Genomic DNA, 17737 nt, shown 5'->3' with positions numbered 1-17737 from the left:
CTTCAGAAACTTTGGGCTTGCATTATCCTCTATTTTAATTGTTGCTGTTATTCCTTTTAGTGTTCCTAGTCCCTCCTGGAACACTTCTTTTGCGTCAGTTAGCATTTTTGACAGTCGTCCAGGTGTGACGTCGTCATCCTTTTTGGCCTCCACCTTCAGTGCCTGTATGGAATGCCAATCTAAATGTATCTTCCGGATCCATTCACGCCCTAGCAGTGGTGGTCCTCCATTTGACAATACATATATATCCATTTTAGGTATTTCCTGACCTTTATATGTCACTTTCACCCTTATTTTTCCTTTGGGGTAGACTTTTTGCCCCGTATACGTCTTCAAGACAATCTCTGTAGCTTTCAAGGGTATGTGTGAAAATAGCCGCTTGTAGTCTCTTTGATTTATGACTGTTAGAGCTGACCCTGTGTCCAATTCCATTTCCACTTGGACTCCGTCTATCTTGAGTGTAACCCAGATAGTCTGGTGATCCTCCATTTCGGTTACATTATGTAGTTTCAGGCAACCCAGCTCCTTGCTTCCGGAGTCTGTGTCACTTTTCTGTTCGTCTGAACCACTGTCCATCACCTGGTGTACCTTTTTGTACTTCTCCTGTGGAGATTTCTTACTGTTGGTTTTCTTCCCAGACCTGCAGACTCTTGCTATGTGTCCTGCTTTCCCACACTGTCTGCACACTTGGTCCTTGAACCAATAATCTTTCTGGTCATGTGTTGTTCTGCCGCAGCGATAGCACTTCCCTGTTCCATAGGTCATTTCGTTGGTGCCATATTCTTGCGGTCTCCGTTGTATCTCTGCAGCGCCCCTTGCGGCTGCTTCGTGTGATATTGAAAGCTTTGTCCAGCGTAAGGTCCTTTTCTGATAGAAGCCGTTTCTGGGTTCCTTCACTTTGTAGCCCACACACAAACTTGTCCCTTAACGTGTCTGCGAGTCCCGCTCCAAACTGGCAGTATTTCAATAGCTTGCGCAGTTCCGTTAGGTACTCAGCATTGCTTTCGTCTTTGTGTTGGTTCCTTTTATGGAACTTAAATCGTTCTGCTATCAGCAGCGGTGTGGGGTTTAAGTGGTCCTGTAGGATTTCTACTATGCTTTCAAAATTCTTGTTTACCGGCTTCTCTGGGGTTATTAGATTTCGCAGAAACCCATAAGTTTTTGCACCCATGGAATTTAACAGAATCAGTGCTTTATTAGCATCTGGCACTTCATTCGCCCTGCAGTACACCTCAATACGTTCCACATATGTCGCCCAATCTTCAACTTCATTGTCGAATGTAGAGACACTGCCACTCTTCGGCATCCTTGGTTGTGCGTTAACTATCCCCAATGGCGCCTCCCGCACTTCCCCTTCTTCTCCGCTGGCACAAAATGGCGTCTCCCGCGCTTTCCTTCCTTCCCGCGCTCGCCCGTCTTCTCCGCTGCGGCTTCACCAAATGGCGTCTCCCGCACTCTTCCTTCTTCTCCGCGGCTCAATGGCGCCTCCCGCGCTCTCCCTGCTTCTCCGCGGCTCAATGGCGCCTCCCGCGCTCTCCCTGCTTCTCCGCGGCTCAATGGCGTCTCCCCTTGCTTCGCCCCGCGGACCCTGATCAGCCCGTGATCCCTGGCTGTGCTCTGTGCGTTCTTCTCTTGATATTTGTCGACGCCGCTCAGTCTAGAACCCGGCTGTTTCTTGCCCTCTCTCTCTCCGGTTTGCAGTATTTTTCCTCGACGCCGCTCGGTGATCAACCCCCGGCTGCACCCTGCTCTCTTCACCCTCTTTCTTACCCCGTCGACACTGCCCGGCTCTCTCTCTCTGCCGTCGGTCGGCTCCAGCCGCCGCTGCTCGGGAAGGGTCTGCTCTGGACCTGTCGTCGGTCTCTTACTGCTCGTTGTGGCTGGGGAACCAAGCCCGGCTCTCCACAGCCTCCCCAGCGAAGTTGGATCTCTGCCTGACTGCTGGGCGGTTGCTCGCGGTCGATGCCCGTGTTCCTGGACTCGACTATTTTTTTTTTTAATGTTGCAGGTAGATTCGCATCAACACTCGTCGCCACTGTTAGATCCGTGGTTCAGTGGATAAGTAATTACACGGATGCTGTACATAAACAAATAACAGGTCTTTACTGGAGGAGGGTGATCTCTAGACTGGGGTACAGAGGCATGCGCACAGCTTATATACCGGTGTGGTCACTGCCGGTACTACAGTATACAGGAGCTGTAAAAAGTTCTGACTTAAAGCACATACACTACAGTTAAGAAGGCAAATGGTATGTTGGCCTTCGTAGCGAGAGGGTTTGAGTACAGGAACAAGGATGTCTTACTGCAGTTGTACAGGGCCTTGGTGAGACCACATCTTGAGTATTGTGTGCAGTTTTGGCCGCCTTATCTGAGGAAGGATGTTCTTGCCATGGAGGGAGTTCAGCGAAGATTCACCAGGCTGATACCTGGGATGGCAGGAATGACGTATGAGGAGAGATTGGGTTGATTGGGCTTATACTCGTTGGAGTTTAGAATAATGAGAGGGGATCTCATTGAAACTTATAAAATTTTGACAGGACTGGGCAGACTAGATGCAGGAAGGATGTTCCCGATGGTCGGGGAGTCCAGAACCAGGGGTCACAGTCTAAGGATAAGGGTAAGCCATTTAGGACTGAAATGAGGAGGAATTTCTTCACCCAGAGAGTGGTGAACCTGTGGAATTCTCTACCACAGAAGGCAGTAGAGGCCAATTCATTAAATATATTCAAGAAGGAGTTGGATATATTTCTTAAGGCTAAACGGATCAAGGGATATGGGGAGAAAGCAGGGACAGGGTACTGAATTTGGATGATCAGCTATGATCGCATTGAATGGCGGAGCAGGCTCGAAGGGCCGAATGGCCTACTCCTGCTCCTATCTTCTATGTTTCTATGTTTCGCTCAACCTTTCCTGTGGATGTCCACTCAAGTTGGAGCATGGCACCTCCGACACTGGACGTCCTGCACTGCCTCACCCAAGTGGCCATACTTCACGTGTGAGTCAAGGCAGTGAAGCCTAGGTATTCCAATTGGCGCTATTCTGATGCTGGTGGTAACCCATTTCAATTAAATAGGCCACTGCTGGTGTTAAAATATCACCAAGAGAAAAATCTAAGCCGGAGTGCTGCCAAAATTGTGGGGAGCCCTGTCCAGTGCAAAACCAACTTTCACACGCACAACCTTCCCAGCAGGTGTCAATTGATAGCGATCAGCAATGAGAATCCTGGCTGACTTTTACCCTTTCTAGCCCAGGGGCATCCAGGTCAATTAACTACTGAATGTTCCTACTGCTAAACTGGTTGATAGCACCTGGTGCAGCATAGACTGAGGAACAAATCTGGCACCTTCTTGGTCTGCACAGCTAGCTACCACATTGAGGAGTGCATACCATCTAAACCATTGGGATAGCGTCAAACAAATTAATTTCCCATGTTTTCCATAGTGTTTGCAGAATGGGTTTAAAGGGAATGTCTTGAATGCCAGAGATGTCCTCATTATCAGGCTTGAATTGCTAAAATCCTTAAGCTGCGGTACATACATCAAAGAATTTCTTCACCAGTTCTATCTGGATTTTATCAAAGATGCCAAAGTCTTTCTCTTCCACCATCTTATCCCTGTAGACTCGATTAGACTCGTGCTGATATAGCTTGACCAAATCTTGAGCAGTTTTCAGACAGTCAGGAGTACTGAAGAGAATACCCTGTGAAAAACACACACAAAAGCAGCATTAGTATACAAGCAGTCTGTGAAAAAGAAAGACTTGCATTTATATAGCGCCTTTAATGACCTCAGGATGTTCAAAACACTTTGTAGCCAATTAAGTACTTTTTGTTTGTACAAGTATACTGGCATTCTGTAACTGACCAACAATACAGATTTAATAGTCAATCAGGCTCTCCATGAAACATATTTCACAATTTACTCTCTCGGAAGAACTTTACTATAACCTATTATAGTTGGGGGGTGTGGGGGAGCCAGATTCCAAAAAGTTCATACCTCTTTCACTCAAGTATTCCTACAATATAATTTAGTATTTCCATGTGCCTCAAACATTGTTGGACACAGATTTCCAGAGGGCTAAATTTGTAAGGATAGCAGCGGACTTGAATTGGGTCAATTGGGCAGCCCTATTAAATTGAATATCTTTTAAAACCATCCATTGGCAAAAGGAAGCCATGTCTGTTCCTAGAGTTAAAAGGAGGGCACATGGTGAACAAAGCCAAATTGGCTAATGGGTCATGTGCATGAACAAGTCGGGCTAGAACAAAATTACTTCTACAGCCTTAAAGAAAATAGTTCTGAGGAGAACAACAACAACAACTTGTATTTATATAGCACCTTTAACGTAGTAAAACACCCCAAGGCGCTGCACAGGAGTATTTTAAGACAAAAAATTTTTACACCGATCTACTTTAGGATAAATTAGGGCAGGTGACCAAAAGCTTGGACAAAGAAGTAGGTTTTAAGGAGCATCTTAAACAGGACAGGTATCCAGCTCAACTAAAGACAACAAATACTGCTGTTACAGCAGCCAGAAGCTGATTGGGGAAGAAGACTGTGGATAGCTGGGGTAGCAACAGCAAAATCTTTTTTTTAGCAACGTTAGGAGTCACAGGGCCATTAAGGACTGTATAAGGCCATTCAAGGATTCCTCAGGGCAGATTCAGGTGGACTCCCAGGATATAGCAGAGGTTTTAAATGGCTCCTTTGCATCAGTCTTCACTACAGAAGAGGATGCTGAGTTACCAATAATATATTGTACAGCTGACTCTGTGTAGTTGAATTTGTCAAAGTCGATGCGGATATAAATCTGGATAAAATAAGGGGTCTCAAAACTTATCCTGATGGCAAACACTTGAGACTACTCAAAAAATGCATGGGAGCTGTGATCAATGAGTCTCTTGCTCATACATTTAATAGCTTGCAAGGGTCTGGCATTGTTCCCATGAACTGGAATCATTCACATGTGGTGCCAACATTCAAAAAGAGCACTAAGTAAAAACCAGGAAATTATAGGTCCATTAACTTGACTTTAAAAAGACCAGCTGGTCCACTGAGACCGCCCCATACAGTCATGATGCCTTAAGCATCATGAATTACAACACCCAACAGCCATGTGATCTCTTGGGAGGCAGGAAACCAGATTTTTTTAAAAACAAGGTAAATTTAGGGAGAAATAATTCCTCTCCAATCCCTTTAGGTGATCAAAACTAGTCCAGGAGAACACATTAACCACAATTTATTTTACTTATTACTCTGCTTAACTTTTGTATGGCATGATCTCTGGTCCAGCTCTCTTTTTGAAGATATGCAGCTATCTAATTGAAATATTCTATCCACATGAGCAAAGTTCATTATTTTAAACATCTCTATCAGATCACCCCAGAGTCTACGCTTTTCTAAAGTAAAAAGTTTTTAAGCCTATCTCATGTAATTAAAGTGTTTTAAGGTAGGTATTATTCTTATGGTCCTCCTTCTGAACCTTTTACAATGCACCTATATCACCCATCTTATACAATGCACCCATATCACCCATCTTATACAATGCACCTATATCACCCATCTTATACAATGCACCTATATCACCCATCTTATACAATGCACCTATATCACCCATCTTATACAATGCACCTATATCACCCATCTTATACAATGCACCCATATCACCCATCTTATACAATGCACCCATATCACCCATCTTATACAATGCACCAATATCACCCATCTTATACAATGCGCCTATATCACCCATCTTATACAATGCACCTATATCACCCATCTTATACAATGCGCCTATATCACCCATCTTATACAATGCGCCTATATCACCCATCTTATACAATGCACCTATATCACCCATCTTATACAATGCACCTATATCACCCATCTTATACAATGCGCCTATATCACCCATCTTATACAATGCACCTATATCACCCATCTTATACAATGCACCCATATCACCCATCTTATACAATGCACCCATATCACCCATCTTATACAATGCACCCATATCACCCATCTTATACAATGCACCCATATCACCCATCTTATACAATGCACCCATATCACCCATCTTATACAATGCACCCATATCACCCATCTTATACAATGCACCCATATCACCCATCTTATACAATGCACCCATATCACCCATCTTATGCAATGCACCCATATCACCCATCTTATACAATGCACCTTTATCACCCATCTTATACAATGCACCCATATCACCCATCTTATACAATGCACCCATATCACCCATCTTATACAATGCACCCATATCACCCATCTTATACAATGCACCCATATCACCCATCTTATACAATGCACCCATATCACCCATCTTATACAATGCACCCATATCACCCATCTTATACAATGCACCCATATCACCCATCTTATACAATGCACCCATATCACCCATCTTATACAATGCACCCATATCACCCATCTTATACAATGCACCAATATCACCCATCTTATACAATGCACCCATATCACCCATCTTATACAATGCACCCATATCACCCATCTTATACAATGCACCCATATCACCCATCTTATACAATGCACCCATATCACCCATCTTATACAATGCACCCATATCACCCATCTTATACAATGCACCCATATCACCCATCTTATACAATGCACCAATATCACCCATCTTATACAATGCACCCATATCACCCATCTTATACAATGCACCAATATCACCCATCTTATACAATGCATCTATATCACCCATCTTATATAAGGACAAATTAGTGGGGGAGAAATTTATTATAGCCCCGTTTGGGGCGCTAACGTTTTAAATGTTGAAAAAATTAGCGCCAGGCGTTAATTTTTTTCAACTTTTAAAAAATTCGTTTTTGTGCTCCAGGAAGGAAGTGGAACACTAAATCAAGCACTCCACTTCATTCCTGGAGTGCAGCAGGCAGCAGACGGGGCGGTAGGTCAGCAGCGCTGCACACTGGGCCGTGCAGCACTGCCGTGTTGGAAGGCTCCTTCCCTCCCTTAAAGGGAAGGGCCATCGCTGCAGGCTCTGCATTGAAAAAACTTACCTGGTCCCCGACGGCAGCCGCGATCCGGCCCGACCAGCCCGATGCACTGCAGCAGAGTGCCGGGCTGATCGATCGCTGGAGAAGAAAAATGAAAAAATACTGAAAGACTATGTGAGAATTTTTTCCACTTACCTCATCCACCTCGCCTTTAAGTATCGCCCCCGAAGCGCCCGGCCTCCCAATGAACGCCTCCTGCAGCTGCCTGTGTTTTCGCCCAGCAATGCTGCAGGGGGCAGAACCAAAGTTCGGGTCCGGGGCGTTACCGGGGTGATTGCCACGGCGATGACGTCATGATCTCCGAGCGAAGGAGATCAGGGCGTAACGCCATACCGCCGCCACAAACCTCCCACCGAATATAGCGGGAGTCGATCTTCTCGCTACGCCCGGTTGGTAAGTGCTTGGCGGCCTGTTATCGTCCCCCAGAGGCAAAAACGGGAGGCGCTGAGGTGCCCAATTTCTAGCCCACTAGTGTGTTTTATTTATACTGACTCATCCTGGCAATGCAACCTAGCAATTGCTACGCAACATGTGTCCTGAACCTTAAGGGAATTATGTACAATAATACCAAGATCTCTTTCTTTCTCAATAGATTTAAGTCATTTACCCTGTAGGGTAGAAGTATATTTAGCATTGGTCCTGCCCATGTTCATAACACCACATTTATCCCAGTTAAATGCCATTTTCCAAACCTGAATCCAGTCCCCATTGCATCAAGATCTGCTTGGAGTTGTTTATTTACATTTACAGTTCCTACAATCGTACAGAACTTTGTATCATCCACAAACTTGGTATGTATATGATGCCGATAGGGGAACTGTACACTTTAGTTAGTAGTTGAATCATTATTACGAAACCACTGTCCAACAAAGTGATCGAATTATTGTAAAATGCATAAATTGCTTTTTAACTTTAAGTACGGCAGCACTCCTGTCATCCTCCCAGTTGAGCAGACTATAGCCATGGGCTTGCATCCATCTGTAGTCCAATTTGGTTTTCCATTTTGGATGCAGCAAACTGACACTAATCTTCTGATCATGCTCTTCATGTGGGAAGCCTTGCCCACTAGCAATGGATATAACAAAGTATGATTTGACCATGGTTTTCCAACTATTTAAAGTAATGATTGGAAAATGATGTGTATGTGTAATGCACACCCAAATTTCAGATGTGCGCAAAAAGTCCACAATGCCCTTTTCCAGGAGAACGTGAGATTGGCTGGTTTAGGAAATCAAATCAATAATTGTTTAATAATTTTTAATTCATCAGAGATCTTAATAACATTGAGTCATCAGTAAGAGTAGTTACAGTTTCTCAAACTAACTGCAGATCCCCGTTATTGTGTTCTAAACGGGTCAGTTCTACATTGCCACTTCTTCATTATGTTGTGTGTTTGCTTACAGCAGCGAATAGTTTTACTTAAGTAAGAAGCTGGATATTTTCACCTGACCAATATTTTGCATCAGAGGAGGTGTACCCAATAAGTGGATGTCATTTCAACTTCGCTGCTCACAGCATTAGTAAAAGATACAGTGAATGTGTCTGTCATGATCATCTCTTGGAAGATTCAGCTGGTCTCAGAATACACATAAAAAACTAAATCTTTCATTTATTTGTGGTCCCCATAAACAGATCTTTGAGAGAGACTTTGTTTTATCATGAAACACTTAATTGTACCTGGAGACAGCTGTTTACTTGTAGTGTAACAATATGCACAAATGTAGTGGATATCCTCCTCACAGATTGAAAGAAACACAAAACTCACCTGCCCTTCAAGTCACCTGATGATATCCCACTCAAACTAAAGAACCAAAATATGGCGGTGAAAGAAGATACAAATTCCATTGGCAAATTAGTTGGTTGTTTATTATATTGGGGTAGAAATCCGGGCGCGTCCATCCTTGGACGGGGGTGGGAAGGGGGATCGGAGCCCGGGTAAGGAGAGAGGGACAGGAGGATGGCGGGGGGGGTGGGAGAGAGGGACTGAAGGTGGGGAGGGGGAAGGAATCGGCGGTTGAGTCAGTCAGGAGAGGGGAAGCTGGGTCGAGGGGAGCGGCGGCGATCAGGGAGGGAGTAGTGTCGGCCCGCATTCTTTAAATGTGGGGTCGGGATGGTCATTCCTGCACCTCCCAGCTCTACAATCGGTTAAGTACATTTCAAAAACTCAACTTTTTGTTAACAAGCGGTGCCAAGGTCGCATTTCACGGAGTGCAGCCAGTGCTAATACCAGCTGACTCAGGCAAACCAATCTTGCAATGGGAACTGCACACAGGCATTCCACACCATATCGACATATGCCTATTCCAGTCGCAGGCACTGTACGACAATTTTTTTTCCTTTTCTAATATGCACTTAAAGCTGTAAATGAGCGTGTGCTTCCTGGCCCCCAAATTGGGGGCTTATTATGTTCAAGAGCAGCAGACTAAGAACATACCTTAACGATGATAACTCAAATTTGTGGTTCTGAATGACAGAATGATAAAAGGTAGACAGATATGGCATTGACAGATAATAGAACATAACATGGCCAGCCGAGTTGAGACAACAACAACAACTTGCATCTATATAGCACCTCTTTGGTCAAAGAGCTTCTTAAAAGGAGGAGAGGTGGAGAGGTTATGGGAGGGAATTTGAGAGTTTTAGGGCCTAGGCAGTGTAAAGCACGGCCGCCAATGGTGGAGTGATTTAAATAGGGGATGCAAACGAGGGCAAAATTGGAGGAGCGCAGAGATCTCGGAGGGTTGTAGGGTTGGAGGAGGTTACAGAGATAGGGAGGGGCGAGGCCATGGAGGGATTTGAAAACAAGGATGAGAATTTTAAAATTGAGGCATTGCCAGACCGGGAGCCAATGTAGGTCAGCAAGCACAGGGGAGATTGGTGAACAGGATGACCAATGGTATAAATTAGGAGATCGTCAGTCTGTAATAATCTCCCAAAGATAGTCCTTGTTCTATATCTACAAAGAAACTCCTCCTTTCAGGCTCACTGTGAGTGCATGTACAATGATAAACTAGAACCTTGTTACAAACTTGAGCAGTTGGTCAGACTGACTGAAAGACTTCTACTGAAAGAACAGCTTATAATAAAGCAATGAACTACTATAAGCGTGTCTTGGAAAAATTCTTCACAGCTTAAACATGTTCCACATCATAATTAAAGCTGCTTCTAGATGTCAATACAGGAGAGCAGGCTGTACACAGGGAGGTAAAGTACATACTGTGAATGGGATTTTGTATCATACATACTGACTAGTTCCAGGGTATCAACTGCTAACTATCTCAATGCATAGAGATAAACCAGCAACAGATTAACACTCACATAACACTGATACTGTAGGCATTACAAACAACAATTATACCGATAATACTTCTTCTTAGGCAGTCCCTCGGAACCGAGGATGGCTTGCCTCCACATTAAAGATGAGTTCTCAGGTGACTGATGAGTCCAATGCTGGACCTACAGTCTCTGTCACAGGTGGGGCAGACGGTGGTTGAAGGGGCGGGTGGGTGGGGTACTTGGGTTGACGTGCGCTCCTTCCGCTGTTTGCACTTGGCTTTCGCTTGCTCCCGGTGAAGAGACTCAAGGTGTTTGGCGCCTTCCCGGATGATTCTCCTCCACTTTGTGCAGTCTTGGGCCAGGGATTCCCAGATGTCGGTGGGGACGTTGCACTTTTTCAAGGAGGCTTTGAGGGCATCCTTGAAGCATTTCCTCTGCCCACCTGGGGCTCTCTTGCTGTGCCAGAGCTCCGAGTAGAACGCTTGTTTTGGGAGTCTCATATCAGGCATGCGGACGATGTGACCCGTCCATTGGAGCTGATCGAGCGTGGTCAAAGCTTCGATGCTGGGGATGTTGGCCTGAGCGAGAACACTGACGTTGGTGCGCCAATCCTGCCAATGGATTTGCAGGATCTTGCGGAGGCAACGTTAGTGGTACCTCTCCAGAGCTTTGAGGTGCCTGCTGTACATCCATGTCTCTGAAGCATACAGGATAATAATACCAAACATGGCATCACCTAATTATTACCCTCTGAGATCTTGATTTCTCTCATAGTTTCAGGAAACAATCACATTAATCTGAAACTCTGTTTGACTCTTGAAGAGACTTGGACGGCAAGGGGGAGGGGCGGAACTACCTCCCACCCGCAGATCTGACCCTTTTAGCTGGGTTCTGGCTCATCGCATATGCACGGCGGGGTCCCTGCCATCAAGTGGGAGCCCGCCAGAGGAAACTGCAGCAACGTTGTAATGGGAATGCCACTGCAGCATCTTAAAAGGCAGCGAGCGACCTTAACGAAACATAACAGCCCCGAAGAAAGACTCCCACTGAAGGCCTTGTCTGAGACTGAGGCCAACTGGAGGGAGAGACGGCTACTAAAATGCTACAACTCTTGGTCCTACCCCATGGCAGTGCCAGGAAGCAGTGGCAACAGAGGCAGAAAGAAGGGACATTCACGGTGGAATCCTGGGCCTCATCCTCATTAGCATACAGTGAACCCAGAAGGAGTGGCTAGCAACGGTGCTGGGGCAGGGGAGGAGGGAAATCCTGCTGGGAGTGGTGGTGGGCACTGTTCCCTCAAAGGTGCATGGCTGTGCGGCCGCGCACTAGTCCCTGAGCTCCTGCACAGTTCAATTCCATGGCCGAGCAGAGAGCAGGGCAGCCGGACAAGCTGGAGGGCGGGGAGGGGCCCAATACACAATGGCCCGGAATCCAGACAGAGTTGTTTTGCGAGTCTTCCGACCTCAGAGCCGAACCCAATTAGAAATTACCACAAGAGTTGAGGCCCTGCCCCTCCCTCCCATAACCATGATAGAGTTCCCCTTGTCCTCACCTTTCACCCCACCAGCCTCCACATTCAACGGATCATTCTCCGCCATTTCCGCCACCTCCAACGTGATCCCACCACCAAACGCATCTTCCCCTCCCTCCCCTTTCAGCATTCCGTAGGGACCGCTCCCTCCGAGACACCCTAGTCCACTCCTCTATCACCCCCAGCACCCCTTCCACTTTGCCCAGCACCTTCCCGTGCAAGCACAGGAGATGCAACACCTGCCCTTATACCTCCCCCCTTCCCACTGTCCAGGGCCCCAAACACCCCTTACAGGTGAAACAGCGATTTACTTGTACTTCTTGCAATCTAGTATACTGTATTCGCTGCTCACGATGTGGTCTCCTCTACATTGGGGAGACCAAACGCAGATTGGGTGACCGCTTTGCGGAACACCTCCGTTCAGTCCGTAAGGGTGACCCCGAGCTTCTGGTCGCCTGTCATTTTAATTCTCCGCTCCATTCCCACTCGGACCTCACTGTACTCGGGCTCTAGCATTGTTCCACGGAAGCTCAACGTAAACTCAAGGAACAGCACCTCATCTTCCGATGAGGCACTTTACAGCCTTCCGGACTCAATATCGAGTTCAACAATTTCAGATCATAACCTCAGCCCCAATTACATTTTTACATATATTTTTTATCCACACCTTTGTTTTGGCCCTTCCCCCTTTTTTTCTCTCCCACATGGCAGCTGTCTCTCATTCTGCCAGCGCATTTCACACCTAATCTAGAGCCGCCTTTTGTCTCCACTTGTCCGATCACCATCTCGTCTCGTTTTGAATACCTCTTAATGTCTCTTCACTTCTCTTTTGTTCTCTCCCAGCCCCCAAATTGACCTTTTAATCTGTTTCATTTCCTGTGCTTCTTCAGTCTTGACGAAGGGTTTCGACCTGAAACGTTGACTCTATTTCTCTCTCCATGGATGTTGCCTGGCCTGCTGAGTTTTTCCAGCATTTTCTGTTGTTATTTCGGATTTCCAGCATCCGCAGTATTTTGCTATCGTACAAGAGTTGGGGCAGCGGCCACACAATGAGGGAGTGGGTGACGTGTCGGTTGTGTTGCCCTCTGAGAAGCGCCACGCGCTGCAGGCAGAAGCTGTAGTGGAGCCGAGCTCAGCCGTCTCCCAGCATCTGTGGTGGCCAAGTGGTAAAGGTGTTGACTGGAATCTGAACTCACTGCACAGGTTTGGACCCTACCCGCGCCGGATCAGCTTAGTTCACCTTGGAGATCCCAGGCCCCGAAACTGCTCAGCCAGTTCCCATGGTGATGAGGGCAGCCGGTTCCCATGATGAAGGCAGCTGGTTCCCATGGTGATGAGGGTAGTGTGTCCCTCCCTCTCTTTTGGCACCATGGTTCCGGAGGCCTGTGTTACAGAAACTCCGCGGTCACTGCGAGGCAATTCGGAGCGGGCCAGATCAGTGCAGCTGCCAATGCTATGGGGCTGCACAAAACTTTAAAAATCGTTGGGAGAGATTGGTAGGTAAACCACGTGTACCTCATCTTCTTATTAAACCTAGACAGGTGAGTTGCCGAGTTTTACCTGCAACAGGTGAGCAAGAAAGTACTTTGTTGCTGTCAGATGGGAAACGAGTTTGTGCGAATTATGAGCTGTACGTGAATCCGCTTTTTAAAATAAAATTATCTTACTGCAGATGGGTTTGTAAGATCAGGCTTTAAATCATTAGGAGAAGCAAGGCAGCATTTTAGCAGAGGGAAGAAGAATGATTAACATGTTTAACTTACTTTTATTTGCTATTTTTAATAAATCCAATATTGCACCAGGTGTGGATTTATGGTTTTAGTCTTGTTGCTAATGAAAGTTAATAAAAACCTTAATAACATACAAAGTGGGTAAAATTGGTGCGTACTTTTGAAAATCAGAATTCTGGCATCTGGTTTATATTTTTAGAAATGTTGAGGCACCTCAGTTTCTACAGGCTAACCCACTTAGCACATCTGTCTGCTGAAGAATTCAAACTGCCTAGGGGCAACAAAGGTCGCCTCTTGTATTGGATGGTGGAGTGAGTGTGGCCAGCTGAAGGCACGGCCGTCATTGGTGGAGCGACTAAAATCAGGAATGTGCAAGAGGTGCAAATTGGAGGAGGGCAGAGATCTCGGAGGGTTGTAGCCACTGTTACCTGTAAGGTGCGCGGCCGTGCAGTGACCTGGAAAGCTGGAGCGGGGGGGGAGGGGCCCAATACACTATTGCCCTGAAATTGTGATGTCTGTACTCTCAGAGTACACTGTCATAATCCCTTTGAAATGCCCACAAGTTCCAGATTTCCGCAGGCGCTTGCGTATGCGCGAAACCCGGAACCCGCGGCCTGTCAACGTACGCATTGACAAGCCATCCGTGGGGGCTCCGAAAAAGCAATCGCTGGCGCAGAGTTGCGCTATTCGCCCAGCGACTGGCCAGCAATTGCCCACATAAATTTTATGGTTGATGCAAGCAGGCGTAGGTCAATTTCTAGTCCCAGCCTGGGAATCCTCATAAAGAGTCGTTTGTGACCTCAGGGCCGATCCGAATTGGAACAGCATTTGCTAAGATACCGAGCCCTGGAACCCGGCGAGCGTTGTCTCGGGATTCTGTCAGTAACTTTTCTGTGGAGAACGCGTGTAGTCCGTTCCCGGGGTCTGAACGGCAGCTGCAGCACACGTACAATGGCCGCTGGACGGAGGCTAAAGCAAACAATTTTTAGGCCCCGGTGAAACAAAAATGAGAAAAAAAAGTTAATTCGAAAAATTGTTTAAAGCTGGAAAAAAATACAGGAAAGTGATGTTGAATGCCCCACAGTAAGTTCCAGTTAAAGTTTGCAAGGTGTTGCACCATCTTTTTTGAAAGAGTTTATCAGGGTTATTTAAATCATGTTGTGAGAGAGGGGAAATAGTGTGTGCCCCTGATTGTACCTCAGAGTATGTGAGAGAAGGAGGGAACGGCAGCAGAAAAAGAGGAAACAACTTCTCCAAAACTGATCCCAACTCATCGCCAAGGCTGGGGATAGAGAACCTCTCCGCTTTGTAGGATTGGGGAGTTTAACCACTTTATTCACTTTCTTACTTGAGCTCTGTTTGGAATTAGTGTATTAGTGTTTATTATATTGTTTTTGTTGTATGTTTAACGACAGCATTGAAAAGGGAAAGAGAAACTTGGAGCAACTTCTTCTGTCAAAGCTGCAATGAGACTTGAAAGAATTTAAAGATTTTTAATGAACTTTACACACAAAAATGAGTGTTAAAAATACTTCCCCCCCCCCCCCCCACCAAGTTTCAAATATGATTTTGGAAGAAACAAGCAAAAATCAAATTTTCCCCTCGTCTAAATAAGTTTCAACCAGGTCTTGAAGTCCAAACGCTTTTAAAGAGGCTCTGAATTGCTTAAAACATTTTAAAATGAAAATTTCTCAATATTTGATTTTGAGCGATCGACTGAAGTGAGTAGCTTTACACAAACATGCAGCCATGCTGTTGAGGAGTGGGAGGGCAGGGAGGATTTGTAGGAGTTACATATTACTTTTTATTGACTTTTAAAAAATATATCATTAAGCCATTTAGGAAGAGAATCAAAAAAAGGGGAAAACACAACTATTTTATTTTGTCTGTTGTTCTATAGTCCGAACAAGTCCCAGGAATGATATAAATATAGATTTCCTTTTAAACATTTAGTGGAGTGTTAATAGAAACAAGATTTATGCAATGTATAAACATTGCAGCAAGCTACTTTAGAAGAAACCACTATTTGTTTATTGAGAAAGACATAAAAATATTTGATTAAACCGATAATGTACAATTTCGATTTGGTATAAATGTTTGAAATAAATTAAAAATTGAGTGTACAATGATGTTTTTTTCCCGCTATTTAATTGCGAAGTACCTAAAATAATTTGACACTTTTTGTGATAAGAGCAGGGATTAATATTGTGGAGAATGTTTGAGAGAAAAACTTTAGAAGTGAAATTTGTAAATTAACATCTTTGTCAACATATTAGTAAACATTTCCAAGTCAGTCTAATTGGTTCTCCTGTCCAGGAAGAAAGATGAATGTTTATTTCTGTTAAATCATAGCTTTTCCTGCCTTTTGTTTTTAATTCGGTGACACAAAGTGTGTATGTGTTTTTCTGCTCTTGTGAATAAGTGCTGCGTTTCTGACATGTTACATGGTGGGTGTGCTGGTTTATTAATGGAAGTGATTGAAGTTGAAAATACGGATACCCATTTTTGTTCAGTTCTTTTTAATACTGTGAACTAAAGAACTACAGCACTTTATATTTGTTGGTCGTCTGGTTGCATTGTGATCAATATTTTAATTACTTATGTGAACGTACAACACATTAAGCTCCTGCTGCTTGTGCAGCCATTGGTATAGTGACATAAGGGATGGGCTAATACGTTGAAAACTTTAAAATGAATACTAATTGCATGAATAGATGTGCCTCTTTCAGCTCACCTTGGGCTTTTGGATTGTTTATTGATGCATAACCGTGTAATTGAGTGACGTTTCTGAAGTGTTAATGCATTATTATATACAGTTCATTTATATCCCCATCATTTCTGACAAGTAATTTTATTTTTTAAATAGTTTGTAGATGATAAACTAAAATCTTTTAATTAATTCTATCGTAAACAAACTTGCAGAATGGGCATGTAAATGACAAATAAATTTCAATATAAATAGGTGTGAGGCAGTGCATTTTGGAAAATAAAAGTCTAAATGGGGTAGAGGTGCAAAGGGATCTAGGGGTATAGATTCACAAATCACTAAAAGTAGCAACGCAGGTTAAAAAAGCCATTAAAGTGAAAATAAAGCACTGGGGCTCATTTCTAGAGGAATAGAATTCAAAAGCAGAGAAGTTATGTTAAATTTGTATAGAACCTTGTCTGTCTCATGATTTGAGACAGCGGGGTGGCAATATGGCATTACTGTATATATGCTTTTAAGTGGTTGCTGTTGCTGTCGTTGTTGTTATAAATGTTATTGTTTGCCCACGGACGAAAAGGTCATGCTCAAAGGAGTTTGTGGCCCGCTCAGTACAAAAAAAACTGGGCATGTTTATTTCCAACACCAGATTTCTGATTGGTCACCTTGGAGGACAATACACACCCAGCAGTTTCTCTGGAATGCAATTAGGTTCTGCCTGCCTAAGTAATCAAGTACTTTGCAAAGTACCATTCAGAGCCATTCTGACTGCCAGGTTCCAGACAGGACAGAGTTCACAGAACAGATAAGACTCACCCTCGCGGGTTAAGACCTTTTCCCGCCCCCCCCCCAAAAGTTACTAACCTCCCTCCTACCCCCTGTGTTTCTGACCTTTTCCCTCCCCACAAGTTTCTGACCTTTTCCCTCCCCACAAGTTTCTGACCTCCCCTCCCCACCCAAGTACCTCCCACTGTACCCCCCCCCGACCACCGGGTTCCTAACCTCGCCCCCCCCATAACTTCTTGACCACACCGCCCCTGCATAGATGGGGCATTGTGTGTGGGTCACGGATTGTGAACAGATTTATTGGGTATGAAGTGAATAGTGACAGTGTCATGACTTCCGGATTTTGTACAGTCCAATGATGTCACTTGCACACACTCAACGAGCTTTCCGGGAAATCAACCAGGTCTAGGGGAGGAGAGAGAGAACGTAGTGTGGGCGTAAAGGGGGTGGGTTTGGAAGAACATGATCCATCTTACCCTCTGGATCACCTTCTCGCTCTCATCTCCTGGATCACGTTCTTCCCCCATCCCCACTGTGCTCTTCATGTTTTTTACCACCCACCCCGGCACCCAGCACTCCCCCCCATCCCCCCGAGTTCCTGACCTCCTCTCCCCTCCCCTCTGACCCTCTCCTTTCAATCCTCTCTC

General features: G+C 45.1%; 1 protein-coding gene across 1 annotated transcript in view; it reads right to left on the bottom strand.

Annotated features, from left to right (window-relative positions):
• LOC147102690 (dynein axonemal heavy chain 9-like) overlaps positions 1 to 17737 on the bottom strand; it is a 394408-nt gene that overhangs the window by 313606 nt on the left and 63065 nt on the right. Inside the window, exon 8 of the mRNA XM_085963406.1 lies at positions 3538 to 3699. Coding sequence (XP_085819532.1) covers positions 3538 to 3699 — 162 coding nt within the window. The remainder of the gene's footprint in view (positions 1 to 3537; positions 3700 to 17737) is intronic.

The sequence above is a fragment of the Somniosus microcephalus genome, chromosome 21 (assembly GCF_052327205.1).
Source record: "Somniosus microcephalus isolate GS21.2 chromosome 21, FLI_Smic_1.0, whole genome shotgun sequence".
NCBI classification, from domain to species: Eukaryota; Metazoa; Chordata; class Chondrichthyes; order Squaliformes; family Somniosidae; genus Somniosus; species Somniosus microcephalus.
The sequence above is the reverse complement of the archived record's forward strand: the minus strand, read 5'-3'. Positions and strand labels throughout refer to the sequence as shown.